Raw genomic sequence first — 20885 nt, forward strand, 5'->3', positions numbered from 1 at the left:
GTATCCCTCAGAACTTTCCCTAAAGGACTTTCCTTCCTCTTCTCAAGCCACAATCCTCACTGATACTGCTTTCGTCTGGCTGAAATGTGTTCTTGAACTATGAGAACATCTCTTGCTTGCCTGAATGGAGAATGGATTTCTGTGTGTGCATGTCTGAAATGTAGCTTACTGTACAAATGTGAGAGTCACAATGGTTGCTCCATGTAGTTTAGTCTCTGGCCCTTCCACTTTCTGTCTCTGGCCTCGCCCATCACTGGCACGCAGCTCCTGGAAGGATGCTCAAGAGGGAATGCTGTCCTTGAACTGGGAGCTTCCCCAGCCCCTATCTAGATCAAAAAAATCAATTATCAATACAGCAAAGGTTTCCATATTTGTATGACCTCTTCTTGAAGTAGTTGTGAGAGTTGGTCAGTCTTCTATTCCTCAGGCTTAGTCTGTCTGTTCTGTCTATTGTTCATTTATCCTCTTTTACAATAAGGCTTAAAATGGGAAACCATGACTATGCATAATTGGCTAAAGCTGTTCCTCTTCCTTTCTTTATTACTATCAAACTTTATTTCAGTCACAGACAAGCATAACTTTATTACATAAGAGTTCCTCTAATTTTCTATCAAAATTCTTAAAAGAAGACAATGGAAGTCGAATATTATGCTGGTGGTATTTATATTACAACTATAGCAATATGTATATATAATTCTAGCATTATGCTTGTAGCAATGACTCTGTTTCCCTGCTGGCTTTGTTTTCTGTATACGTATAAGGTTTCCCTTTTTCTTCTTCAGTTCTCTTTATAAACACTCCAAGGGTTCAGATTCTGAATGGGGAAAGGAATTGCCTCATTAATTATATTGTCCATCACCCCACCTTTTTCCCAGTTTTTTAAAAAACGTTTTGGAAAATATATTGAATTGGCCATAAGCTCACCATTGCCATCTGGTGTCACATTTGTATAGTGCACTTAAAATGATCTTAAAACATTATATTTGCAGCTGTATAGCTGAGTCCTGGGTCTAAAGGCACATAAAAAATACTAAACATTGATAAAATACAAAAAGCTAAAAACACATAAAGAAAAGAATTTAAAAGCAATTTAAATGTAATAGAACTAAAAAAAAAAATAATATAAAATTATACAAACAATTTATTAAAATACAGATAATAAAAACATATGGAACTGCTTTTATGATTTCATATCCAAAAATGCATCAAGTTAAGCATATATATATAATCATAGTGTAAACTTGATCATTTCAGAATCAGTTTTGTCCTATTTACTGATTTCCCCTCCAGCCCTCACCCCCGAATATGAATCATTCCTCACATGTTTGGTCTACTTTAAGATTCTAATGTTTTGTAGCGACCCATCTGAAGCAAGACAAACATTAAATAAGACTGATGAAATTACAGTGTTTTGTTACAAATGCAAATGAACACTCCATTATTTTCTCTTATCATCACATTACTTCAAGTTGTCAGGAGCTTCAGAGTAAAGTTACTACTACATTATAATAAAGACGATGTAGTGGGCGAAGATCTGCTAATAATTTGCTGAGAATCTTTTCCAATTTACACAGCTGTCAGCCTGAGCGTGATTGTCTCAAGAGTTATTTCTTGTTCAAATTGGCATCTTCAATCTGCTTTGCAATATTTATTCATTTATATATATATCTGTCTAATATGTGTTTGGATTCAGGCAAGTGGCATTGACTAGACCAGTGGTTCTTTAAAAAAATACAATTTGATACACCAGCTAACTGCCAAACGGCAATGAAAGCAAGCTAATATGTCACCATCCAGAAAACAGCCATGACCCCCCTCCTCCAGGGAGATTCTCACACTTGATGTCTCTTCAGACAGAGAAGACACTTCCTTCCAGAGTGATAAGCAACCAGCTAAGTGATGATAATTTAAGAAAATCTCTGTCTCCGTTGATTGTTACTGCTTTCGTGATCCATTTGCCTTTAGTAATTAACGAAACACATGGAACAACCAGCTTTAAAGAAAGAACAACTTTCTTATTGAATGCTTCCAAAGTTGCCTCGCTGCCAAGAATCATACAGCAAATGTTATGCCTCCCAAAGTCTCCTTTTCATAAATGTTTCCTATGATAAGGAAGTCAGAAAAGCACTCGTCCAGGGGGATTACTGCCTGTCATGCGGCATTTTAAGCTGTTTTCAGTCTGGGAAAGAGACTGTGCTATAGCACCAAGCTTAAGGACCCTTCCTGTGCCAAGAAAGATTGTCTATAATAATTATGTATAATTGGTTATTGCAATTAGGTGCTATCAGCATGGTAATTTTGGTCATGCGGATGTGTGCTAATAAGTATAGCTCAGTGGCGGAACATCTGCTTTGCATGAAGAACATCCCATCCCGGTTCAGTCCTTGTGCTTCGAGGACCATAGGTAACCCCCCAGAAATAAATTCACACAGACTCAAATTTTAGTTTAAAATTAATGGGCAAAATTTAGGCCACAACTTTATTGATTACACAATGTGAGCGGTATTGGCTTAGGCATTGACAAACTAAAACTGACCCCTGCTCGCCCTGCAGGAGGTCTGGAAGGTTAAACCAAATGAGGGAGCTACATCGATGCAAATCAGTTGTAGCTCACCCCGGGGTTCCTGTGGTCCTGGCATGGCCCTAGCCCCTCAAGCGGACTTCGGATGAGATCCAGAACCCCCAGATTCCTTTAACGGAATACCCTTTTTTAAGGAGGGGCAGGTGATGACCACACCTCCCCCAACCACAACTAAGTCAATGCCTAACTGTCAAACCTTACAAAGTTGTGACGACTGCTGGGAGGTAGGCGAAAACCAAATGGCCAATGCCAATCTACCAAGGGAACAGAATTCCTACCAGGCCCCTGCCACAAAGCAGGCGACCAACAGAAGTCACAAGCAATACCAAAGCACAGAAACCAAAGAGGGTGGGTGGGCAGGTGTTCGGCAGCACAAAGCGAGTGGCTCTGACACGTCGTGCTGCCGTTTATAAACCCTCACCCTCTCCCAACTTGCGAAACAACCTGATTGGGTGCTGGGACTTGGGTGATCGAGAGACCGCCCCAGCAACGCCGGGCTAAGCCCTGCCTCCGGATGCCATGGGGGCCCCAAGGTCCCCATCACAAGCAGGAACTTCCTTGAAAAGGATACTATTTGGAAGCAGGGCTGGCTCACCCATGAGGCAATCAGTGTGACAGGATCCACAGGGGCAGAAGATCCAGCCCCCAACAAATACACTGATGGAATCTACACAGATATTAAAAACACTGTGAAAATGCTTTAAAAAACAAACAAAAAACCACACATTTTGAAAAATACATTGAATTTTGCGTAGCTCATTGTCGCCATCTAGTGTCACAGTTGTATATTGCACTTTACAACACATTTAAAGGGTTTTATTTGCAGTTGTGTAGCTGTGTCCACTGTCCGCTGCAACAGCTGTGGCACACTCCTTAGAAACCGGACCAGATGCCTCCTCAGCAGCCCCCCCCCCATGTTGCCTCTACAGTGGCCACTGGCAAACAGAAGGCACGGCTGGTCTCCTCCAAGCCTTTTTCCTGGTGTCCATCTTCACTCACTCCTTCCCTGGTACGGGAGGCACCATTTTGTGGTTTGCCTCACGTGCCAAAATGTCTTGGGACAGTCCTGCCTGGAAGCTGTACCAAGAGAGACCACTGGAAAGCCAATGTCAATACTGAGCTAGTTGGATCAATATTCTGACTCCCTATGAAGCAGCTTCTTATGTTCCAAACATGTGCTCTGGTGCTAGAAGCACTGTATTAATCTCTCTGCAACATGCTGCACCTGTGAAATGTTTCCTGCACTGTCAGAATAGCGAATTCACAATAGATGCTCTAATTAAACGAAAGTAGATCGGTATCTACTATGAATATATAAGAGCAGGAAGCTTTTACTGTTTCCGCCTGGGAATATGTATCAAGATTTTGAAAACAGAATATGTGAAATATATGAAAGAGAATCTAAGATGATCAGGGAAGTGTGTCGAGACAAATAATTATCTGCAGCTCTGGAAGTCTTCAGCTGTGTTAATTCTGTTGTGCTCATAGTACTGAGAGCATAGATGAAGTCCACAGTACAGTCACAAAGCCCCCTCTCTTCCATAGATTGGGGCACTACCTTATTTTGTTTTCCATTACTATTGTTGTAAGTCACCTTCTGTGCTTTGAAGAAAGGTGGGGTATAATTCATTATGAAAACTACTACTACTACAACAACAACAACAACAACAACGATGATGATGATGATGATAAGAAGAAAGCCAGAGGCACATCAGAACTCTTGCTTCTTATATTGTACAAAAGAATTCTGAATTAAGATATTAACTACACTAGGAATGCATTGCCTTTCATTACAGTTCAGTGGTTGGCCTGGCCCTCTGGTAGTAGCGCAGAACAAGCATTTGATTTGTGAGGATGTTTTAAGCAGCCATAGCTGCCTGATGTCACGAGAATAGGCAAGGCATAGTCACAGCTACAAAGGAACAATGTGGAGCCTTCACATAGCAGCTTATTCTATTCCCCAGCTTTCCTAACTCCTGTTTTCATGGAGTAATTGTGGGAGGGACAGAAGTATGCATGTGTGGTAAGGGTGCGGCAGCAGAGATGTTGTCCAAATGATGTTAATTGTTGTGTCACATCACACCCACTGGTATGAATGAAATTTAGCCTGACATGAGGGTATATTGCTCAAAAAGCCACATTTCCATAACAAAGCAGGTACTGCTGTGATTCCTCATCCCTGCCCTGTGGAATGCATTTAGAAACCTTCCATCTGCTTTTGCTGGAAGTTTGAATCACAGAGCCATTTCAGATCATAGATAAAATTTGCTGTTCAATAAACATTCCTCTATTAGGAATTCTGTTCCTGTGTGAGTCAGATGATTCAGTGACTTCAGGTTTGCTGCTATGTGTTCATTATCGTGACAGAACAACCCTTTAACTATAGGACTTCTTAAAAATTAAAAACCGTGGATTCATTCTGAGGTTTAAGCAAAACAACAAATTGCATATCATTTGTCTCCTGCTGTTCAGCTAGACTACCCTCTTTCCATCTCTTTTGGTTGGAACAGCATCCTAGAAGACTTTAATTTTTTTCATATAATTTATACACAGCTTGATTGTAAAAAAAACAAAAGAAAAAACCCTCAAGATGAAACCTTTGGTGCAATCCTGTTTGGCTATTGTAAGATCCTGATGCCTGATTATATGAATTTCCCCCCTCCAATCTCTGCCTGATAACATAACCCCCATTGTCCAGGAGTTCAGTGGAGTGTTTTCATGAATAGTGAGGGCTGCAGAGAGGAGGGAAAGAGAGTTTGGCTTGGTGAGCTGCCTTCAGAAGTGGAGTTGAATCAAGGGGCTTTGTGAGAACAAGCAAAGATGGTTAGTAGGAATGGGCAGGGACAGAGCCCAGAGGAGCACACTTGGCATGGTGGTGGCAGTTCCACATTCTGGGGCAGTTCCACCTTCTACTCTTGAGTATGTTGACCACCTTCAGAATGATAGCCCTCATAAGGTTGTCACCATCCTTCAGTCTTCAGTCTCATAACAACATAAGAACCTGGTGGAACAGGCCAATGCCTCATCTAATCCAGCATCCCATTCTCACAGTGGCCAACCAGATGTCTGTGGAAGCCTGCAAGCAGGACACGAGTGTAGTTTCCAGCAACTTGTTTGAGAACCCTCTGTTTGTGGGGCTACAACGTAGCCATTGTGGCTAGCAGCATCAATAGCCTTCTCCTCCATGAATTTATCCAATCCTTTTAAAGCCATCCAAGCTGGTGGCCATCACTGCTGCCTTGGGAAAAGTACTTTCTTTTATCTGTGCTGAATCTTGCCACGTTCAGCTTCATTGTGTGTCCAGAAGTTCTAGCATTATGATAATCTCTTCGGTAATATTATAACAATGTGAGAAAAATCCAGACATTACAATTTTATCATTAAAACTAGCTTTTACCTTTCAAACGGAACAGCTTTCTTTTTAACCCTAAGTGTCAATTGCAAGAATTAGATAAAAATTATTGTCATGCTGTTACTTAGCTGTACAGAGCTGAAAGATTTTCAATTGGTAGCATCTCTCCTGATGACTTTTTGAAATGCTGTGATGTTCTAGTCCCTTAGCGTGCTGTAATCAAGATCTCTTTCTTGCCTTTTTTAATATCTCTTTATTTGAAGACAATTTCCAGCTAATGGGATTTTTATTTTGTTTATGATTAGGTTAACGGGAAGCTTCGTACCAGATTTAATTGTCAGCATGAACAATCAGATGTGGCTTCATCTTCAAACTGATGAAAGTGTGGGCTCAATTGGCTTCAAAGTTAACTACAAAGGTAACTATAAGCTATCAAAGATGTTCCTAAAAGGACCCGAGTGTAATCCTTGGCTTTCAGTCTACAAAAGGAAAACTAAAGAAAAGATTTCTACAGTCTGAGGTGAAACCAGAGTATACTAAAGAAAGAAAATTCAGGAAGGCCCATTTTGCTTTATTTTTTTGTGTGGAATTGTACTTTATTATGTGTACATAATTTTCAAGGGCATCTTATTAAAAGTTGCTGGGAGTGGCTTTCTCTAATTTGACTATTCTGTCGGAAAGGCACAGAAATGGGTCAGAATCTGAAAACTGTTGTCTGAAAAGGTTTTACTCTGGTGATCTCAAATGGCTGAAGTAATAATAATGCTGCTCCTTCCTAATGTATAGCCATACTCTCCTTGGTTACGGTTCCAACATCTGGATCAGGAGAAAACATTATTGCTACATCTTCAGTGTGACAGCCCTTTTGATATTTGAAGATGGCTATCATATCTCTTCTCAGTCTCCTCCTTTCCAGACCAAACATACCAACTGCCTCAACTGTTCCGCAGAAGACTCGGTTTCCAGCCCCTTGATTATCTTGGTCACCCTCCTCTGCACACATTACAGTTTACCAATATCCCTCTCAAATTGTGGTGCCCAGAATTTGGCACCTGACCACAGTGTGGTCTGACCAAGGCAGAATAGAGTGGGACTATTTCTTCTCTTGATCTGGACACTATACTTCTGTTGATGTAGCCCAGAATAGCATTAACTCTCTCTTATTTTGCTGCTGAATCACACTGTTGACTTTTGTTAAGCTTGTGTTCTACTAATGCTTTCCACTTGTACTACTTGCAAAACCAGGTATCTCTCATCTTATATTTGTGTTGCTGGTTATTCCTATTTAAATTCATTTGGTTAGCTTTGGCCCGGTTCTCCAATCTGTTCAGAGTTCATATTGTTTTCTTGCCTGTAGTTGTTCAACCCTTTAACCTTCTTTCTCTGTCCCCCCTACCGAAAATTAAACAAAAGGCAAGTTGACATCATAATTACAAGAATCTCCAGCTTTATCAAGATGTTCTTTATTGCCTTTTCTAGAAGACCCTGCCCTAACTATGCCAATTAATGTATTTTTGATCTGAAACTTCCAAGAAAGGTAACTAACCACTTTAATTATCAAAGGCAAAGATTGTTTGCAATAGCTGTCAATAGCTTTCAGCAGTTTAAGCAGAGCTAGCATTGATCCAGTCACTCAATCATTCAGCTTACAATTGATTGCGTTAAAAATATAATACAAAGCTGCCCAGTGCTTTTTTTCTGGGGGACGCAGGGGGCACATACCCCTAAACATTTTGTGAATCTAAGTTTGGCCTCATTGAGGGGCAGTATTTCAATATGAGTAGGAAAATGAGAGTACCCCTAAACATTATTTTTTACCAAAAAAAGCACTGAAGCTAACAAAAACATAAATATAGAGAACTTAAGGTAAGTTGATGAATACACAAGCATATTCACAGCATCATCAGATTCATTTTGCCAAATAATATCTGTCTTACTGTGGTGTGACACCATCATAATCCTTTTAGACCTATCCACTTATTTTTGTGTAACAGTAAGAGATCATCTATTTTACAACTGTGGGCATGATTAGGATATTTTTGAACGGTCTCTGATTAGCTGTTTAGGACACCTTTGGCACCCACTTTGTACTGTTTCATACTTGGGCTAATTGGATATTTTATTTTATTTTTATCAAGAATGAACAGGAATGTGAGAGCTCAGCAAGCTATTAGGTGTCTGAGGCACCTGAAGGGTGATGACCACTAACCCAACCTGGCCACCTTGAAGGGGATGCTACCCTATTCAATAATGGCCCACTGGCTAAGGAATGGAGCTGTCATGTTACGACTGGGAAGGTGATGAAAGGTGCAGATCAACATGTTGCTGATCCAGTGTTGAGGACTGGGAGGTTCTTCCCAATAGTTTCCACAAGTCAGAAGTTGTCCACACTTGGCCTTTGTATATTAGGTTATGCTTGTGGAAGTTACCGGTGCCTAGCTAATAAAGTTGTATTTTCAAGGTTGTAGCCAGCTAATTTTCACCTGTTGTGGACCCACAGAAATTAATGGAGCCATGTTTGTTAGGTCTGTCAATTCCAGTGGGCTTGCTCATTGAATGAATAACATGGGATACAACCCTCATTCTTTCTCTTTCTTTTTTGTTGAGGGGTTAAAAATGGTGTGAAAAGGAATGGTATGTAAAGGACATGTGCAGAAATCCAGAGAGCATTTATTTTGTGGGGTGAGATAAGTAAGTTCCATACCAGGCCATGACATATACTGCTTTCTCCTAAAGAATGATCCATGAGCAGTGTGGTAAACATTATTTGAAATAAGACTATTGCTTCTCCATGGCATTTCTGTGAAGGCACTGAGAGAACAGTGGGAAGGGACTTCAGGGATTTCCTTGTAAACGGCTATGTGAATTATTGATCCTGTACAGTCTACCTGGTTATATTTCTCTCTCAGTTGCTAGAAGGTTATGGGTATAGAAATTTATCCTTTCTCAAAGTGTAAAAGCCATATGGATGACCGGTGACAAAATTTAAGTCAGGAACACAACTCTCAGAGCAGCCAGTCTTGAAAACAAGTTGGTGAATCAGGGGGACAATATTAAATACACTCCACTCCATCATTCCTTAAGAGAAGAAAGCTCTTTGTAGTTGTAAAGAAGGGATTGCTAGAGATGGGCTTGAATGCTCCTTCACTCCCACTGCTCTACTAAGACTAGAATTTGGCAGGCCCTGGCCTTGTGATTCTCAGCTCCTACTTTCTCTCTGCAAAGACATAGATACAATTCATGATCCAGAAACTCTTCATGATAAACTAATAGAATTTTATTTAGTCCATACAGTGTTTTGTTACACCTCTTTCAGGATTTAAAATCATTTGTATGTGCTATTTTACTCCTATGCATGGGACTGGTGTCAAATATATCAAACTGCTAGGAGTAAACAACAACAACAACAACAACAACAACAACAACAACAACAACAATGCAGAGCACTGGACCAAAACCTATTTAAAGACTTCCAAGGGGAAAAGAGACTTGTTAGTGCTGCAAGAGCATTAGCTGCATTGATACACTGCAATTGATGTGATGAAAATAGACTGAACCTGGTTAAATTTCAACTTCGTTAATTTTTCCTTGTTAACTTCTGGGTAGATTTTTTTTTTTGGTCAACAATCCTGTCCTTGGGTGGGACAGAGCTGCTATGCTAGGTTCCGAGCAAATGGGTTAGTGTTGCTTAATGGGAGGGGGAGGAGTTATGCTTCAGGGACTTGGGTGCAGTGCATATACACCAGAGGAACAAATCCAACATTCCTGCCAATGGGTAAATCGGTCCTTCTGTAATTGAAGAGTATAGCAGTACTATTTATTTTCACTGAACATTCAAATCTAATACAACATAAATAAACCAGGTGGTAAGATCAGTGATTCCCTCTGCACTAGCTTCACATACATCTCACAAACATTTTTCATTGCCGGTTTTGGTTTCAGATGTTGGAATAATCTGGATTCTAATGCTGTTCATTTCACAGCACAAAGGTAAAACAGAAACCCAGTGGTGGAAAATGTTTCGGAATTGCTGATTAACAGATGCTGCAGATATTGAAAATATCCAATTGCCTGACGATGCAATCAAGTTTAATCTGGGGATATCTTCCTAGTAGGGACAAGAGACTCAGTTCAGCAGCAGTTGCAAAGAATGCCTTGTGATGTTTAACGATTCACAAATTTTATTATTTAATTAATGTTCTAGAAAGTTGAATTGGAATAACTTGTTCCTTTATTCATCCTACAGCTATTTAATGCAGTTAGAAAGCAATGTAGCAGGTACAATATTTTCAGTTTGAAAATAAATAACTTGCCATAAAACAAAGTGTGACATGCTCTGGGTCTTCTCACTGAACAGTTCTGAATCTTAAATATAGCATCGTAAGAAACATGAATAAGCAAGTTAGCACCTGCAAACTATTTAACATTACTTAATTGCTAATCATAGTCATTGCAGAATTCTCACTTATTTTTTGATAGCCAGAAGATTTAATGGGTATTCATGGAGGTATGACAGCTTTCTTACATATCAAGGGAAAGGAGAAATAAACATGATGAAATGATATTACATGGTAATGAAAATGATATTAAGGAGCTGAACTTAAATACAAGTAGGCTTAACAGGCTATTAAAACATCACAGAAACCTGCAAAATATATGATTTCTGAAGCCACTTTATTTGAGGTACTTCAAAATGAATTTCTTTATTTCTTACAGAATTCAGGCAAGGGGTATGGCAAGGGGTATAAAATTCAGAGTGTGTCATTAGTATCAATAATTGGTCTAATGATCCGTAATAGCTCTGTTGCAAAATGATATGCCAAGTTCCTTACAACAAACAACATTATTAGCAATTATAGCGTTAAAATCATTTAAGAAATATTATGCTGAAACATTTGCACTGACCATGTTCAGCTGAATTTGGAGAAGCACGGCCAACTATCTATCCTCTTGATCCTTGCCCATCTTGACTTCTTGGAGCTAGCCCAAGAGGACTGACTCAGGGGGTCAAGGGGTGATGAATGCTTCATTAGAAGGCAGGGTACTATCTGCCTTGAAGGATGCCATGGTGTATCCTCTCTTCCTCTCCATGGACTCAGAAGTCTTAAGCAACTATCCCCTTGTGTCAAATATCCTTTATTTTGCCAGGGTGCTTGAGACAGTGATAGCCCAGCTTCAGTTATGTTTGGAGGAAACTAATAATCTGGATCCATTTCAGTCCAGCTTCAGGCAGGTCACCTTGATCACCCTGGAATATGTCAGGAGAACGATGGGAGTGTGGCCCTGCTATTGCTCCTTGACCTCTCAGCTACTTTCAATACCATTTACCATGGTATCCTCATACAGCAACTGAGGATTGGAGTCACTGCACGTCTACTCCTACATCCAGGGTTGTTCCAGAAAATAGAAGACACATTGTTTGGTGCAGGATTCCATCTTGTCCCCCATGCTATTTAACACTGCACTAGAAGAGAAGAAGAGTTTGGACTTGGTATCCAGCCTTTCACTCCCCTTAAGGAGTCTCAAAGTGGCTAACAATCTCCTTTCCCTTCCTCCCCCACAACAAATACTCTGTGGGGTGAGTAAGGCTGAGAGAACTTCAAAGAAGTGTGACTAGCCCAGCAGCTGCATGTGGAGGAGCGGGGAAGTGAACCCGGTTCTCCAGATTATGAGTCCACCGCTCTTAACCACTACACCACGCTGGCTCCTGCTACTTGGTTGTATTATGGAATCAATATACTGACACGTCACACTAAATTTTAAACAATGTGAAAGAAATGTCTGCTGGCATACCATCACAAATTTCATCCACACCAGGCTCCTGTGATTTTCTATGTTAATGGTGTTGCAATTTGTTTTGTTTTGTTTTGTTTTTTCATTCTTGAAATGATTAACATGGAAATGAGCAAACTTAAATTTCTAGAAATCTATTTTACATTGTGTGAAAGATCACACGATTTTTTTAAAAAAATGAACAGGTTAAGCAATGTCGTGAAGAAGGAATAAAATGCTGTCTGAATTCAGCCTCAAAGTAGACTCGCTGAAATAAATAGACTTAAGTCAAATGATTTCATTGTATCTGCTCTGAGTATTACTAATGTTGGGTATCACCCATTGGTATTTTAATTATCACATTAATGATGAAAAAACAGTGTTGAAATGTTAGTGCTTTTTCCTTTTTTTCCCCATTTTGAAATACAGGCAACACTCTACTTGAGTGGGGGTTGCATTCCGGGTCATTGTTATTATTATTGTTATTGTTGTTGTTATTATCCCATTCCACCCTGTTCTGCCCCCTGATAGAATTCCTGCTCCATGATTGCAGTCATGGGATTTTTGTCTATCACATGACGGTGTATGTTTTGACTCCACAGAGTGGGAAGTGACTGAGACAGGATGTTTGTGTTACTGTGTTCCGTGAAGTGGGACTATTGTCCTTTGTTCTTTCTCTCTTTGCTGTCTGATGCTTGTGAGAGAGGGAGCCATGTTGCAGTGCTCCATGTATGTTTATATTTAAATAAAGCAGATTAGCCAAAATGCTGAGTTGCTGAGGTCTGTTACGCAAGCTGCAAAGACTAAGTGTGCCGGTGGCTGTTGGCATTGGTGTCTGTGATGTTTGGGCAGAAGAAAGCTCCCAAACGATTGACTAGGAGGGAGAGAACATGCCAGTCGGGCATGTGTTTCTGCCAGGGTCCTACTCAAGAGTAGGATGAGCTCCTGACACCCCCACCCTGCCCCCATTTCACCACCACCCATTTTGTCCCCTTTTCCATCTACTTCTGGGTCACCGCAATGCATGCATGTGTGGTCACTCAACAAGTGGACATACATAACTCAGTCGTGACCTGTAATGAATTGTTTATTCTAAAAATGGCAAGCACATTTTTTACATTTCAGATTAGATTATCGGTTGTCATCTGCTGAAGGCAGATAGTGTCATTGAGAATTTGTTGTAGCTGTGCTTATGAGACAGTGCTTTCTGGGCAACTATAAGAGCTTAGTTCCATTTCAGGAAATACAAAGAGGTTTCATGAACGCAATAGTTTGACAAAGGACATCACAACAGTAGTACTGGAGTCATTAACCTGATTATACAATAATTTAGATGGAAAATACATTCTGAAAGCTGTCAGTTAAATGTAGAACCCTGATGTATGAATATAATTTTTTTCTTAGCTGGGAACAATGAGGGGTTATTTCGTTGTGGAAAAGTACTCTGCATATATTTGATGGATTTGCAATGCTTTGTTATAGATTACACACATTAAATGTTACTTTCTATTTTATAAATATAAGGAATCTCAAACAGATAAATCATTTCATAATAGGGAATATTTCTCTAGCAGTGGGTTTCAAGGTTTTTTTGTAGTTAGTCTATTATTTTTTTATCATCATTATCATAATTGCAAATGATGCTTTACAGAGTTTGAAAGGCAGTTGTAAAGAGTTTTGCATACAAATAACTACATTTAAGTACAAATAACTACTAATAAAACCCGCATTTTCATGAGGAAGAAAATGGTGTCAAGAGAGTATAAGAAATATTGCTTCAGATCCCTTAAGATATTTTAAAAGACACCCCCTGCTTTACAGCTGATCTGTTGCATATTCAGAGGAATCCCAAGTCTCAGTTCTTTTCTATAAGCAGGGAAATGCTTTGTAGATTTGGAGAACTATTAAATGTTGACTTTGTAGAAAAGATAGGAAGCCCTTGCACATGGGCAGTTATATGGGCAGATCTTTGTTAATGCTGTAGTTTTTATTCAGTGTATCCTTGAAAGCCTTGGCTCGGTGAGAATGTGTTGTTGAAATCTGATCATGCTTCATGGTAACCTGGGTTAAAGGCAGAAAGGCATGTGTGAGCATATCTAGAAAATAGCCTACAGTAGAAAGGCAAAAGTTCTATTTATTATTCTATCCATTTGTGTGTATACCTCCTTCTCAGTAGCATGTGGCCTTTGTAAGTTTGCACAGAAGAGAATGTGACCCTCATTCTGAAAATAATCCCTGTTCATGCTGGGAAACATTTTAAGTGGTGCTGTTCGTGTGAAGGGGTTGGATTGGGTGAACTTGAATGTGCCTGGTATTTGCACCCTTCTTCTAGGACCAGTTGTCAGGGACCGTACTGAGGAGGGCTGCACTGAGGAAGAATGGTGGGAGCCACCCCCTCCCCCTGATCCTGAATCTTCCCAGGAGCAGGAGGACAGTATAGATTTGGAATAGTGGTTTCCATAGTTCAGAAGGCAGAAGCTGGGAAATACCGGATAGGGAACAGCTAGGAGAAGAAACACTGGGAGAGAGAGGGTTAACAGATTCAGACTTTGGACAGCATTCCTCAACCGCCCTCCCCCAGGTCGAGAAGAGCTCAGAAAGTCTCAGAAGTGAAATGCAGAGGGTACAAGCTCAGATTACAAAATGTAGGAGTGACGTAGATTAATAGGGACGGAGGGGGTGTGAGCCTTAATTGGGAGCACCACCATTCTAGGTAGACACTTTCTTTTGTCCCTCACTGTGTTTATTAAAGTAACTAACTGGTAAGTATTTCCTTTCGTTTGATCTGCTTATTTACGGCCACAGGGGAGGAAGTCGATTTCCCGAAGCCTGACACCAGGTAAAAGTGAAACGAGCAAAATATGGAAAATTAGTCAAGGCTTAAGTATGAGCTACAACATATATTTCATTTCAATTAATAAACCTACATATTTAAAGCCACCTGGAGTGGCTGGGAAAACCCGGCCAAATGGGTGGGGTAGAAAAATAATAATAATAATAATAATAATAATAATAATAATAATAATAATTATTATTATTATTATTATTATTATTACTATTATTATTATACAACCATATCAATTGTGTCTGGCCTGGTGACAAATGCATTGGTGTACTCTGGAAGAGTTTCACTCAATTTTAAAAATTGGAACTATATTACAACTGAAATCCTATTGATATAAATGAAATGTAAGTGTAACTCAAGCTCCAGGTTAGGGCCATGTAAGATTTGTTTTTGAATAAGAGGAACCCTGTGAATATAAAAGGAGAGAGTAAAGAAAAGTTTTAAAGTGAACAAGAAGACAAATTGGGGTGGCAGATTATGTTTCTTTCGCATCACAAGTAATTTTCTCACATTCCCCTTAAAGGCAACCTGATGTCTTTGCAGTCCTCCCCCAGGCTTTCAAAACAAAGCCACAATAAGGAGAGCAATAAGTAATAAATAACATTTGGTATGCCAGTATGGTGCATTGTTGCCTACCGAAGTAATGTGTTCATAATCCAGCACAGAGAAGACTTTAACCCTTGGGCATCATTTCTTTTCTCAAACTGCAACACGTTTGTAAAATGAAATAGTCACAAAGCTGTGAGGCAGCTTTTGTATAACTTAGTGCAAAGCGAATCGCTTGATAAGGCATAGCATATGTGTACTACACTGTACAAGGTGCCAAGTCAATTAAGTCACTAATTGACTGTTTTCAAAAGAGGCAGATGGTGGAGGAAATTTTATTCATCTGGAACTTTCTTAGGAATCACACCTATAGGGCGTTATATCCTATCCACTCAAGAAATTAGGATATGTTTTAAGTGTCCTTTTCACTTTTGAGTCCATTTTTCTTCACTTCTGGTTTCTACGAACAGATGTGAGGTGAAATTTAAAGTTAATATTTTTCCCTGTGAAGTTTTTCAATGAATCCATGGTTTCTACTACATTAAACTCATGAAGTGATGTGCAGAAACTCTGATCTTTAGATCTTAAAATGTTCTTTTCAGCAGCAGAAATACTGTATGCATACTGTTATGGAATACCTGAAGGAATGTAGGTTCATATGAATAGTTGCTTTATCACTGGAATTTCTGAAGATATGGATGCTCACTACAGACTATCAAACCAAAATCATCAACATTATTAACTTTATCTGAGTTCTCTAAAAATGAATACAGCTAAATTGAGAAGTATTAATTTTACACAAAGGATGATTGTGAAGGTGGGAGGACTTAAAAGAAGGGCCGCCACAGAAGAACTGAGCGCTCAGACAGGTTCCTATGTGAGAATGTGGTCCTTCGGATAGTCTAAGCCATATAGGGTTTATAAGTCATAACCATAGCAAAAGTCTGCATCAGTATATATACATATTTTTGTGTTCATTTATCTTAAGACACATTCATAAACACATTTTTGGATGTGTATTCTATGTTATTTTCACTGCTATGTCCACTTATGTTTCTCTAATATGTGTATTTTTGGGGGTACACTTTATTATTGGATGACACTGTCACAAAATTCAGAGAAGTGCGCATTTTGAAGATTATCTGTGTTTTACATATCTGTTCAGGAAGTGCAAATTATGTGGATTCGTACGCAAACTGAACAGAATTCTTCTCTATTTCTAACAGTACTTGAGAAAAACTATCAACTAGCTCCCAGCTTTGAAACCAGCAATGCTGGAATTTATTCATTTACCTTTTGGTATAACTTCCACTCACTGTATGCAATCTATAAATTCAACATGGCAGTGTGGTATGATTTGCAGCATAAACCTATGTGTTTTTACTGATTCCAGCAAGACTTTCTGCCTAGTCAGAGTCCTTAGAATCTTTACTGCAGGCATGAAGTGCATACAGCAAATAAATTCCAGTAAGTGTCTTTGGTTCCTTTATGTAGATTAAAAATCAGAGTAAGTGGTTTCCTTGACATTGTGATTACAGTTGTTGTTGGGTGTCAAACAGTAATTGCCATTTAAAAGAGGCTGGTGGATAGAAATGTTGTTGGACATGCATTTGTTGAATGGGAGGGGAAAACCAATGAGTGTCCCATCCTACCCTTGTTCCTATGTTGTACACATGGACCTTCCCTGGCTCTGGTGTCTGGAATACAGGCCAACCATGATTGGTCATGTCCGCATGTCCATCAAGTGTCCAATTTGCAGCATTGGTAGGTAGAATAATGCCAGTCAAGCTGTCACTTGAAGCAGTGGCAAGGCTTCCAATCAAGCAAATAAACCTTGGCTACTTTGTATATGAAGGTACCCCGCCACGCAAAAATATTAGAATTTGTTCACCTGCCTGAAATTCATCACCTGCAGCCCCTGCTTCATCTAAGGATGAACAGTCTTGCAAAAATGGAGACCATGGTCAGCCCAACTTTGATATCGTAATTTGGTTTTTGTTTGTATAAGAACATAAATCATATAAACTAGATTCTTGGGCCTTGGTTAAATGACTCCTGATAAACAGCCTGACTTTTCCCCCTTGTCTGTGTTAAATACTTTCCCCTCGCCACTGAAAGACAGTAAACATTTCTTGTAACAAAAGCTGCCCCCTTTGCAAGATGTGTCTGGTAGCTGTCTAAATAACTCCCAAGTTTTTTCCCTTCAAGGGCTATTTTGTTTACTTTCTTGTTTGCTCTGCCAGCTAAAGTCCTTTTATTTTATTCCTTTTCTTCCATATGTTCCTCTGGGTTTCTGTAAAGCCAGTTTGTCTTGAGTCTTTTTAGAAACAGTCCTTTCTCTTTGTAAACTAAATAGGGTTGATGCTCAGGTGCCCTTAGCCATAGCAAGATCAAGCGGCTGTCTCCATGTTAGGGTTGTAAACAGTCTTCCTTAGCTGTGGAATCTCTTGAGGATGTTCCATCAAAATGATACAGTCACAAGTGGATTTCATTCCTTTTCTTGTGGAGAAATGGCTAGGTGATGATGCTATCTTTCACAGAAATAGACTCAGTTGAGAATCATGAGGAAATATCTATCAAATAGTTACAGAATGGAACAGAAAACAGAAGGCAGCACACTGGTACAGCTTCATAGTTAGAAACATCATACAGACCTCCTGCCTCACACTTTAATATGGCAAGGCAGAAGACTAAGATACATACTATACATAAGTACTGTATATAATATCAATTTTGTTGGCCTATTTTAATGTTTTAAAGTAACTACAGTGGTACCTCAGGTTAAGTACTTAATTTGTTCCAGAGGTCTGTTCTTAACCTGAAACTGTTTTTAACCTGAAGCACCACTTTAGCTAATGGGGCCTCCTGCTGCTGCCGTGCCACTGGAGCACGATTTCTGTTCTCATCCTGAAGCAAAGTTCTTAACCCGAGGTACTATTTCTGGGTTAGCGGAGTCTATAACCTGAAGCGTATGTAACCTGAAGCGTATGTAACCCAAGGTACCCCTGCATTGTTAAGGGAACTTTGGAAAAACTGCCATATGGGTTGTTAGAGAAAGTGAGCCAACAAAATTGTGAAGTCAAGCCCATGCTGTATATGGTTCATTAGCTGATCCATGTAACTCCTGGAATCCATATCTTTCCTTCTCTGCTTAATTACAAATTTAGTTTCCAGTGTGTCCAATGACAGCACATAAGAAGACAGATGATAAGTGGGTTACAGAAGGCCATGTGTTAGTGTGGTGGATTGTAGGCATTGTTTCTTAGTTTGGGCAGATGGGGCTGCACCCACTCCCCAAAGAAAATCTGGAACCAAAAAAAACCCTTCTCTCTCTCAATCTCTCTGCCCTCACCTTCCCAATCAATCATGACAAACAGATCGCCCAGTTTCTCTGGAGTCCATCTTCACTCTCTGCTGGCAAACGAGCTGCAAGCTTGCACAGGCATACAATCAATCAATCAATCAATCAATCAACAATCACTTCATGATGTGTGTTGCCAGGTCCTACCCAGTCTTGTGGGGTGGGGATTCCTTTCTTCATAGAGAGAGGCTTTAGCAATTCACATTGAAAACAGCCTGTTAGGCCTGCCAAAACCAACAACCATTTATTCGTTCAGCTCTCCTTGCGATTAGCAACAACTGACCAATCAATAGTCCATAGGCCGCAGACTAGGACCAATAGTTACCTAATTTTGTATTGTGTAGGCTGATTGCCTATAACTAATAATAAGTAACCCACTGGGCTGCAAACACAGATGAATCTACAATTCATATCTTTATTTCAGTTATTGTACATACTCCTTTATGTAAATCTTACTCTCTTCATCCTGTGGAACATATGGAAATAGAGGATTTTGAAAACCGCATTTTATTATTGGTCTATCAAGAAATATTTACCCATGTAAGCAGTCTTCCATACCCATGGATATACATCATCCAACCTATGTCATGATGCTCAACCAACTCAATAAAGTGTCTGGATGTGTCTTCTTATGCAAATGATGATGCATGTTTTGGCTACTAATTGATACAGGTGGCTGGTTGTCTTCAACAGCTGTTGAAACACATACAGAGGTTTTTTTTAAATATCATTTTATAATAACTGTATTTTACAGGTATTTATTTATAATTCTGGTGATGTGAAATATGCAGAAGTTCCCCATATTCTCCACACCCCTTTGATTTGCAGCAAGCTTTTTATTGCTGTTGTAACCAGTGCCAAATGATGTTCACAGTCTGACCTGTTTTCTTTAGACAGAAGGAACTAGATGGACAAGTTGCTTCTTGAGGGATTGAATCTAGTGATATTATGTCAAAACGCATTTGTATAGCAAATGACCATCCTGTTTCCCTGAAGCTTAAGTGTGTCACCTACACACTATGCATGCCCTCTGAGATTAATACAAGTAGTTGAAGGGCAAAAAATAAATAAAAAATCCAATTTCTCCATGCCTCTAAACTTTGAAATATTTTGATATAACTTGCCCCGTTATTTGTCTTTTACAGAGTTCTGTTTTTATTGAGAACATTTATTAGTGTCACTGTATCCATCAATCCCAATATTGTCTATTTCGGAATGGATCAGAACCAAGGATAAGCTATCTATACCATACAACTAAGTTTTGTCTCATGTTATTCCAGTTATGTAAATACTTCTTACCGATGTAGGAGTAAGTTGCCTCCAAGACAAACAACAGGTTTAGTAGAATGGCAGTGTTACAAATCATTACAGTATTATTTATTGTGCTTTATAACCGGCACAAGAATACTAGTAATACCAGTCTATTTGATGGTTTTTAAAATATTTTTGTTAAGGACTTCAGTAGGATATATCTGAGTAGACATAATTAAGATTGTACTGTTAGTCATCTGCATACCAGATTATAGATCAGTATCTGCATTTTCATGACTTTTCAGACAAAGCCAAATATAGAGAAGGAGCGCTCTAGTATATAGTGGTACCTCTGGTTACGAACTTAATTTGTTCCGAAGGTCCGTTCTTAAGCTGAAACCATTCTTATCCTGAGGTGCAGTTTTGCTAATGGGGCCTCCCGCTACATGCGCACCTCCGGCACGCAATTTACGTTTCATCCTGGGGCAAAGTTTGCAACCAGGAGCAGCTACTTCTGGGTTAGCAGAGTTCATAACCTGAAGCATTCGTAACCAGAAGCATTCGTAACCAGAGGTACCACTGTATTAAAGATATACATGTTCAGCAACTTCAGGGAAATCTTTAAGTGTAGTTCTTACTCCTGCTTTTATATCGTGCTGTGGAATAATAATAATAATAATAAATCTTTTCTATTTATGTCTTTTCATAAAAGTGTAATTTTCAAATTACTTTAGCCATAAAATAAAGTTGTGGTCCTTCGCTGCTACTTACACCCAGGAGGAGCCTTGACTCAGTGGTAGGGCATCAGCTCTGCAGGTTGAAGGTCCCAGGTTCATTCCTCAGCATCTCCAGGTAGGGTTCAGAGAGCCTCCTGCCTGAAATACCTGGATACTTGCTGTCAGTCAGTGTAGACAGTACTGAACTAGATGGGCCAATCAGTGGTTGGGACAAAGCTGTCAACTTACAGATTTGAAAATAAGGGACCAGCAGCCTCAAAAATAAGGGATCAGCAGCCAAAATATGGGATTTTCCGGGCACAGGTATGTTCAACTTCTGAGCCCCTCTGAGCCAAAGGCAGAAAGCCCAGCCAGCAGCCAAACGAAGCCTCAAGCCTCAAGGAAAACCACCGTCACCTCTCCTCTGGGAAGCGCTGAGCAAAGGCAACACAGCCGATTTG

At 39.6% G+C, this 20885-nt stretch overlaps 1 protein-coding gene across 5 annotated transcripts in view; it reads left to right on the forward strand.

Moving 5' to 3' along the window:
- CSMD3 (CUB and Sushi multiple domains 3) overlaps positions 1-20885 on the forward strand; it is a 578955-nt gene that overhangs the window by 336457 nt on the left and 221613 nt on the right. For all 5 annotated transcript variants that reach the window (XR_013988260.1, XM_081012460.1, XM_081012461.1 and 2 more), the window contains one exon: positions 6239-6351. Coding sequence is in view for 4 of the 5 variants with exons in the window: in XM_081012460.1 (XP_080868586.1) it covers positions 6239-6351 (113 nt within the window). In the remaining variant the exon portion in view is untranslated. The remainder of the gene's footprint in view (positions 1-6238; positions 6352-20885) is intronic.

Source organism: Podarcis pityusensis (genome assembly GCF_964106645.2).
Source record: "Podarcis pityusensis genome assembly, chromosome: 7".
Taxonomy (NCBI): domain Eukaryota; kingdom Metazoa; phylum Chordata; class Lepidosauria; order Squamata; family Lacertidae; genus Podarcis; species Podarcis pityusensis.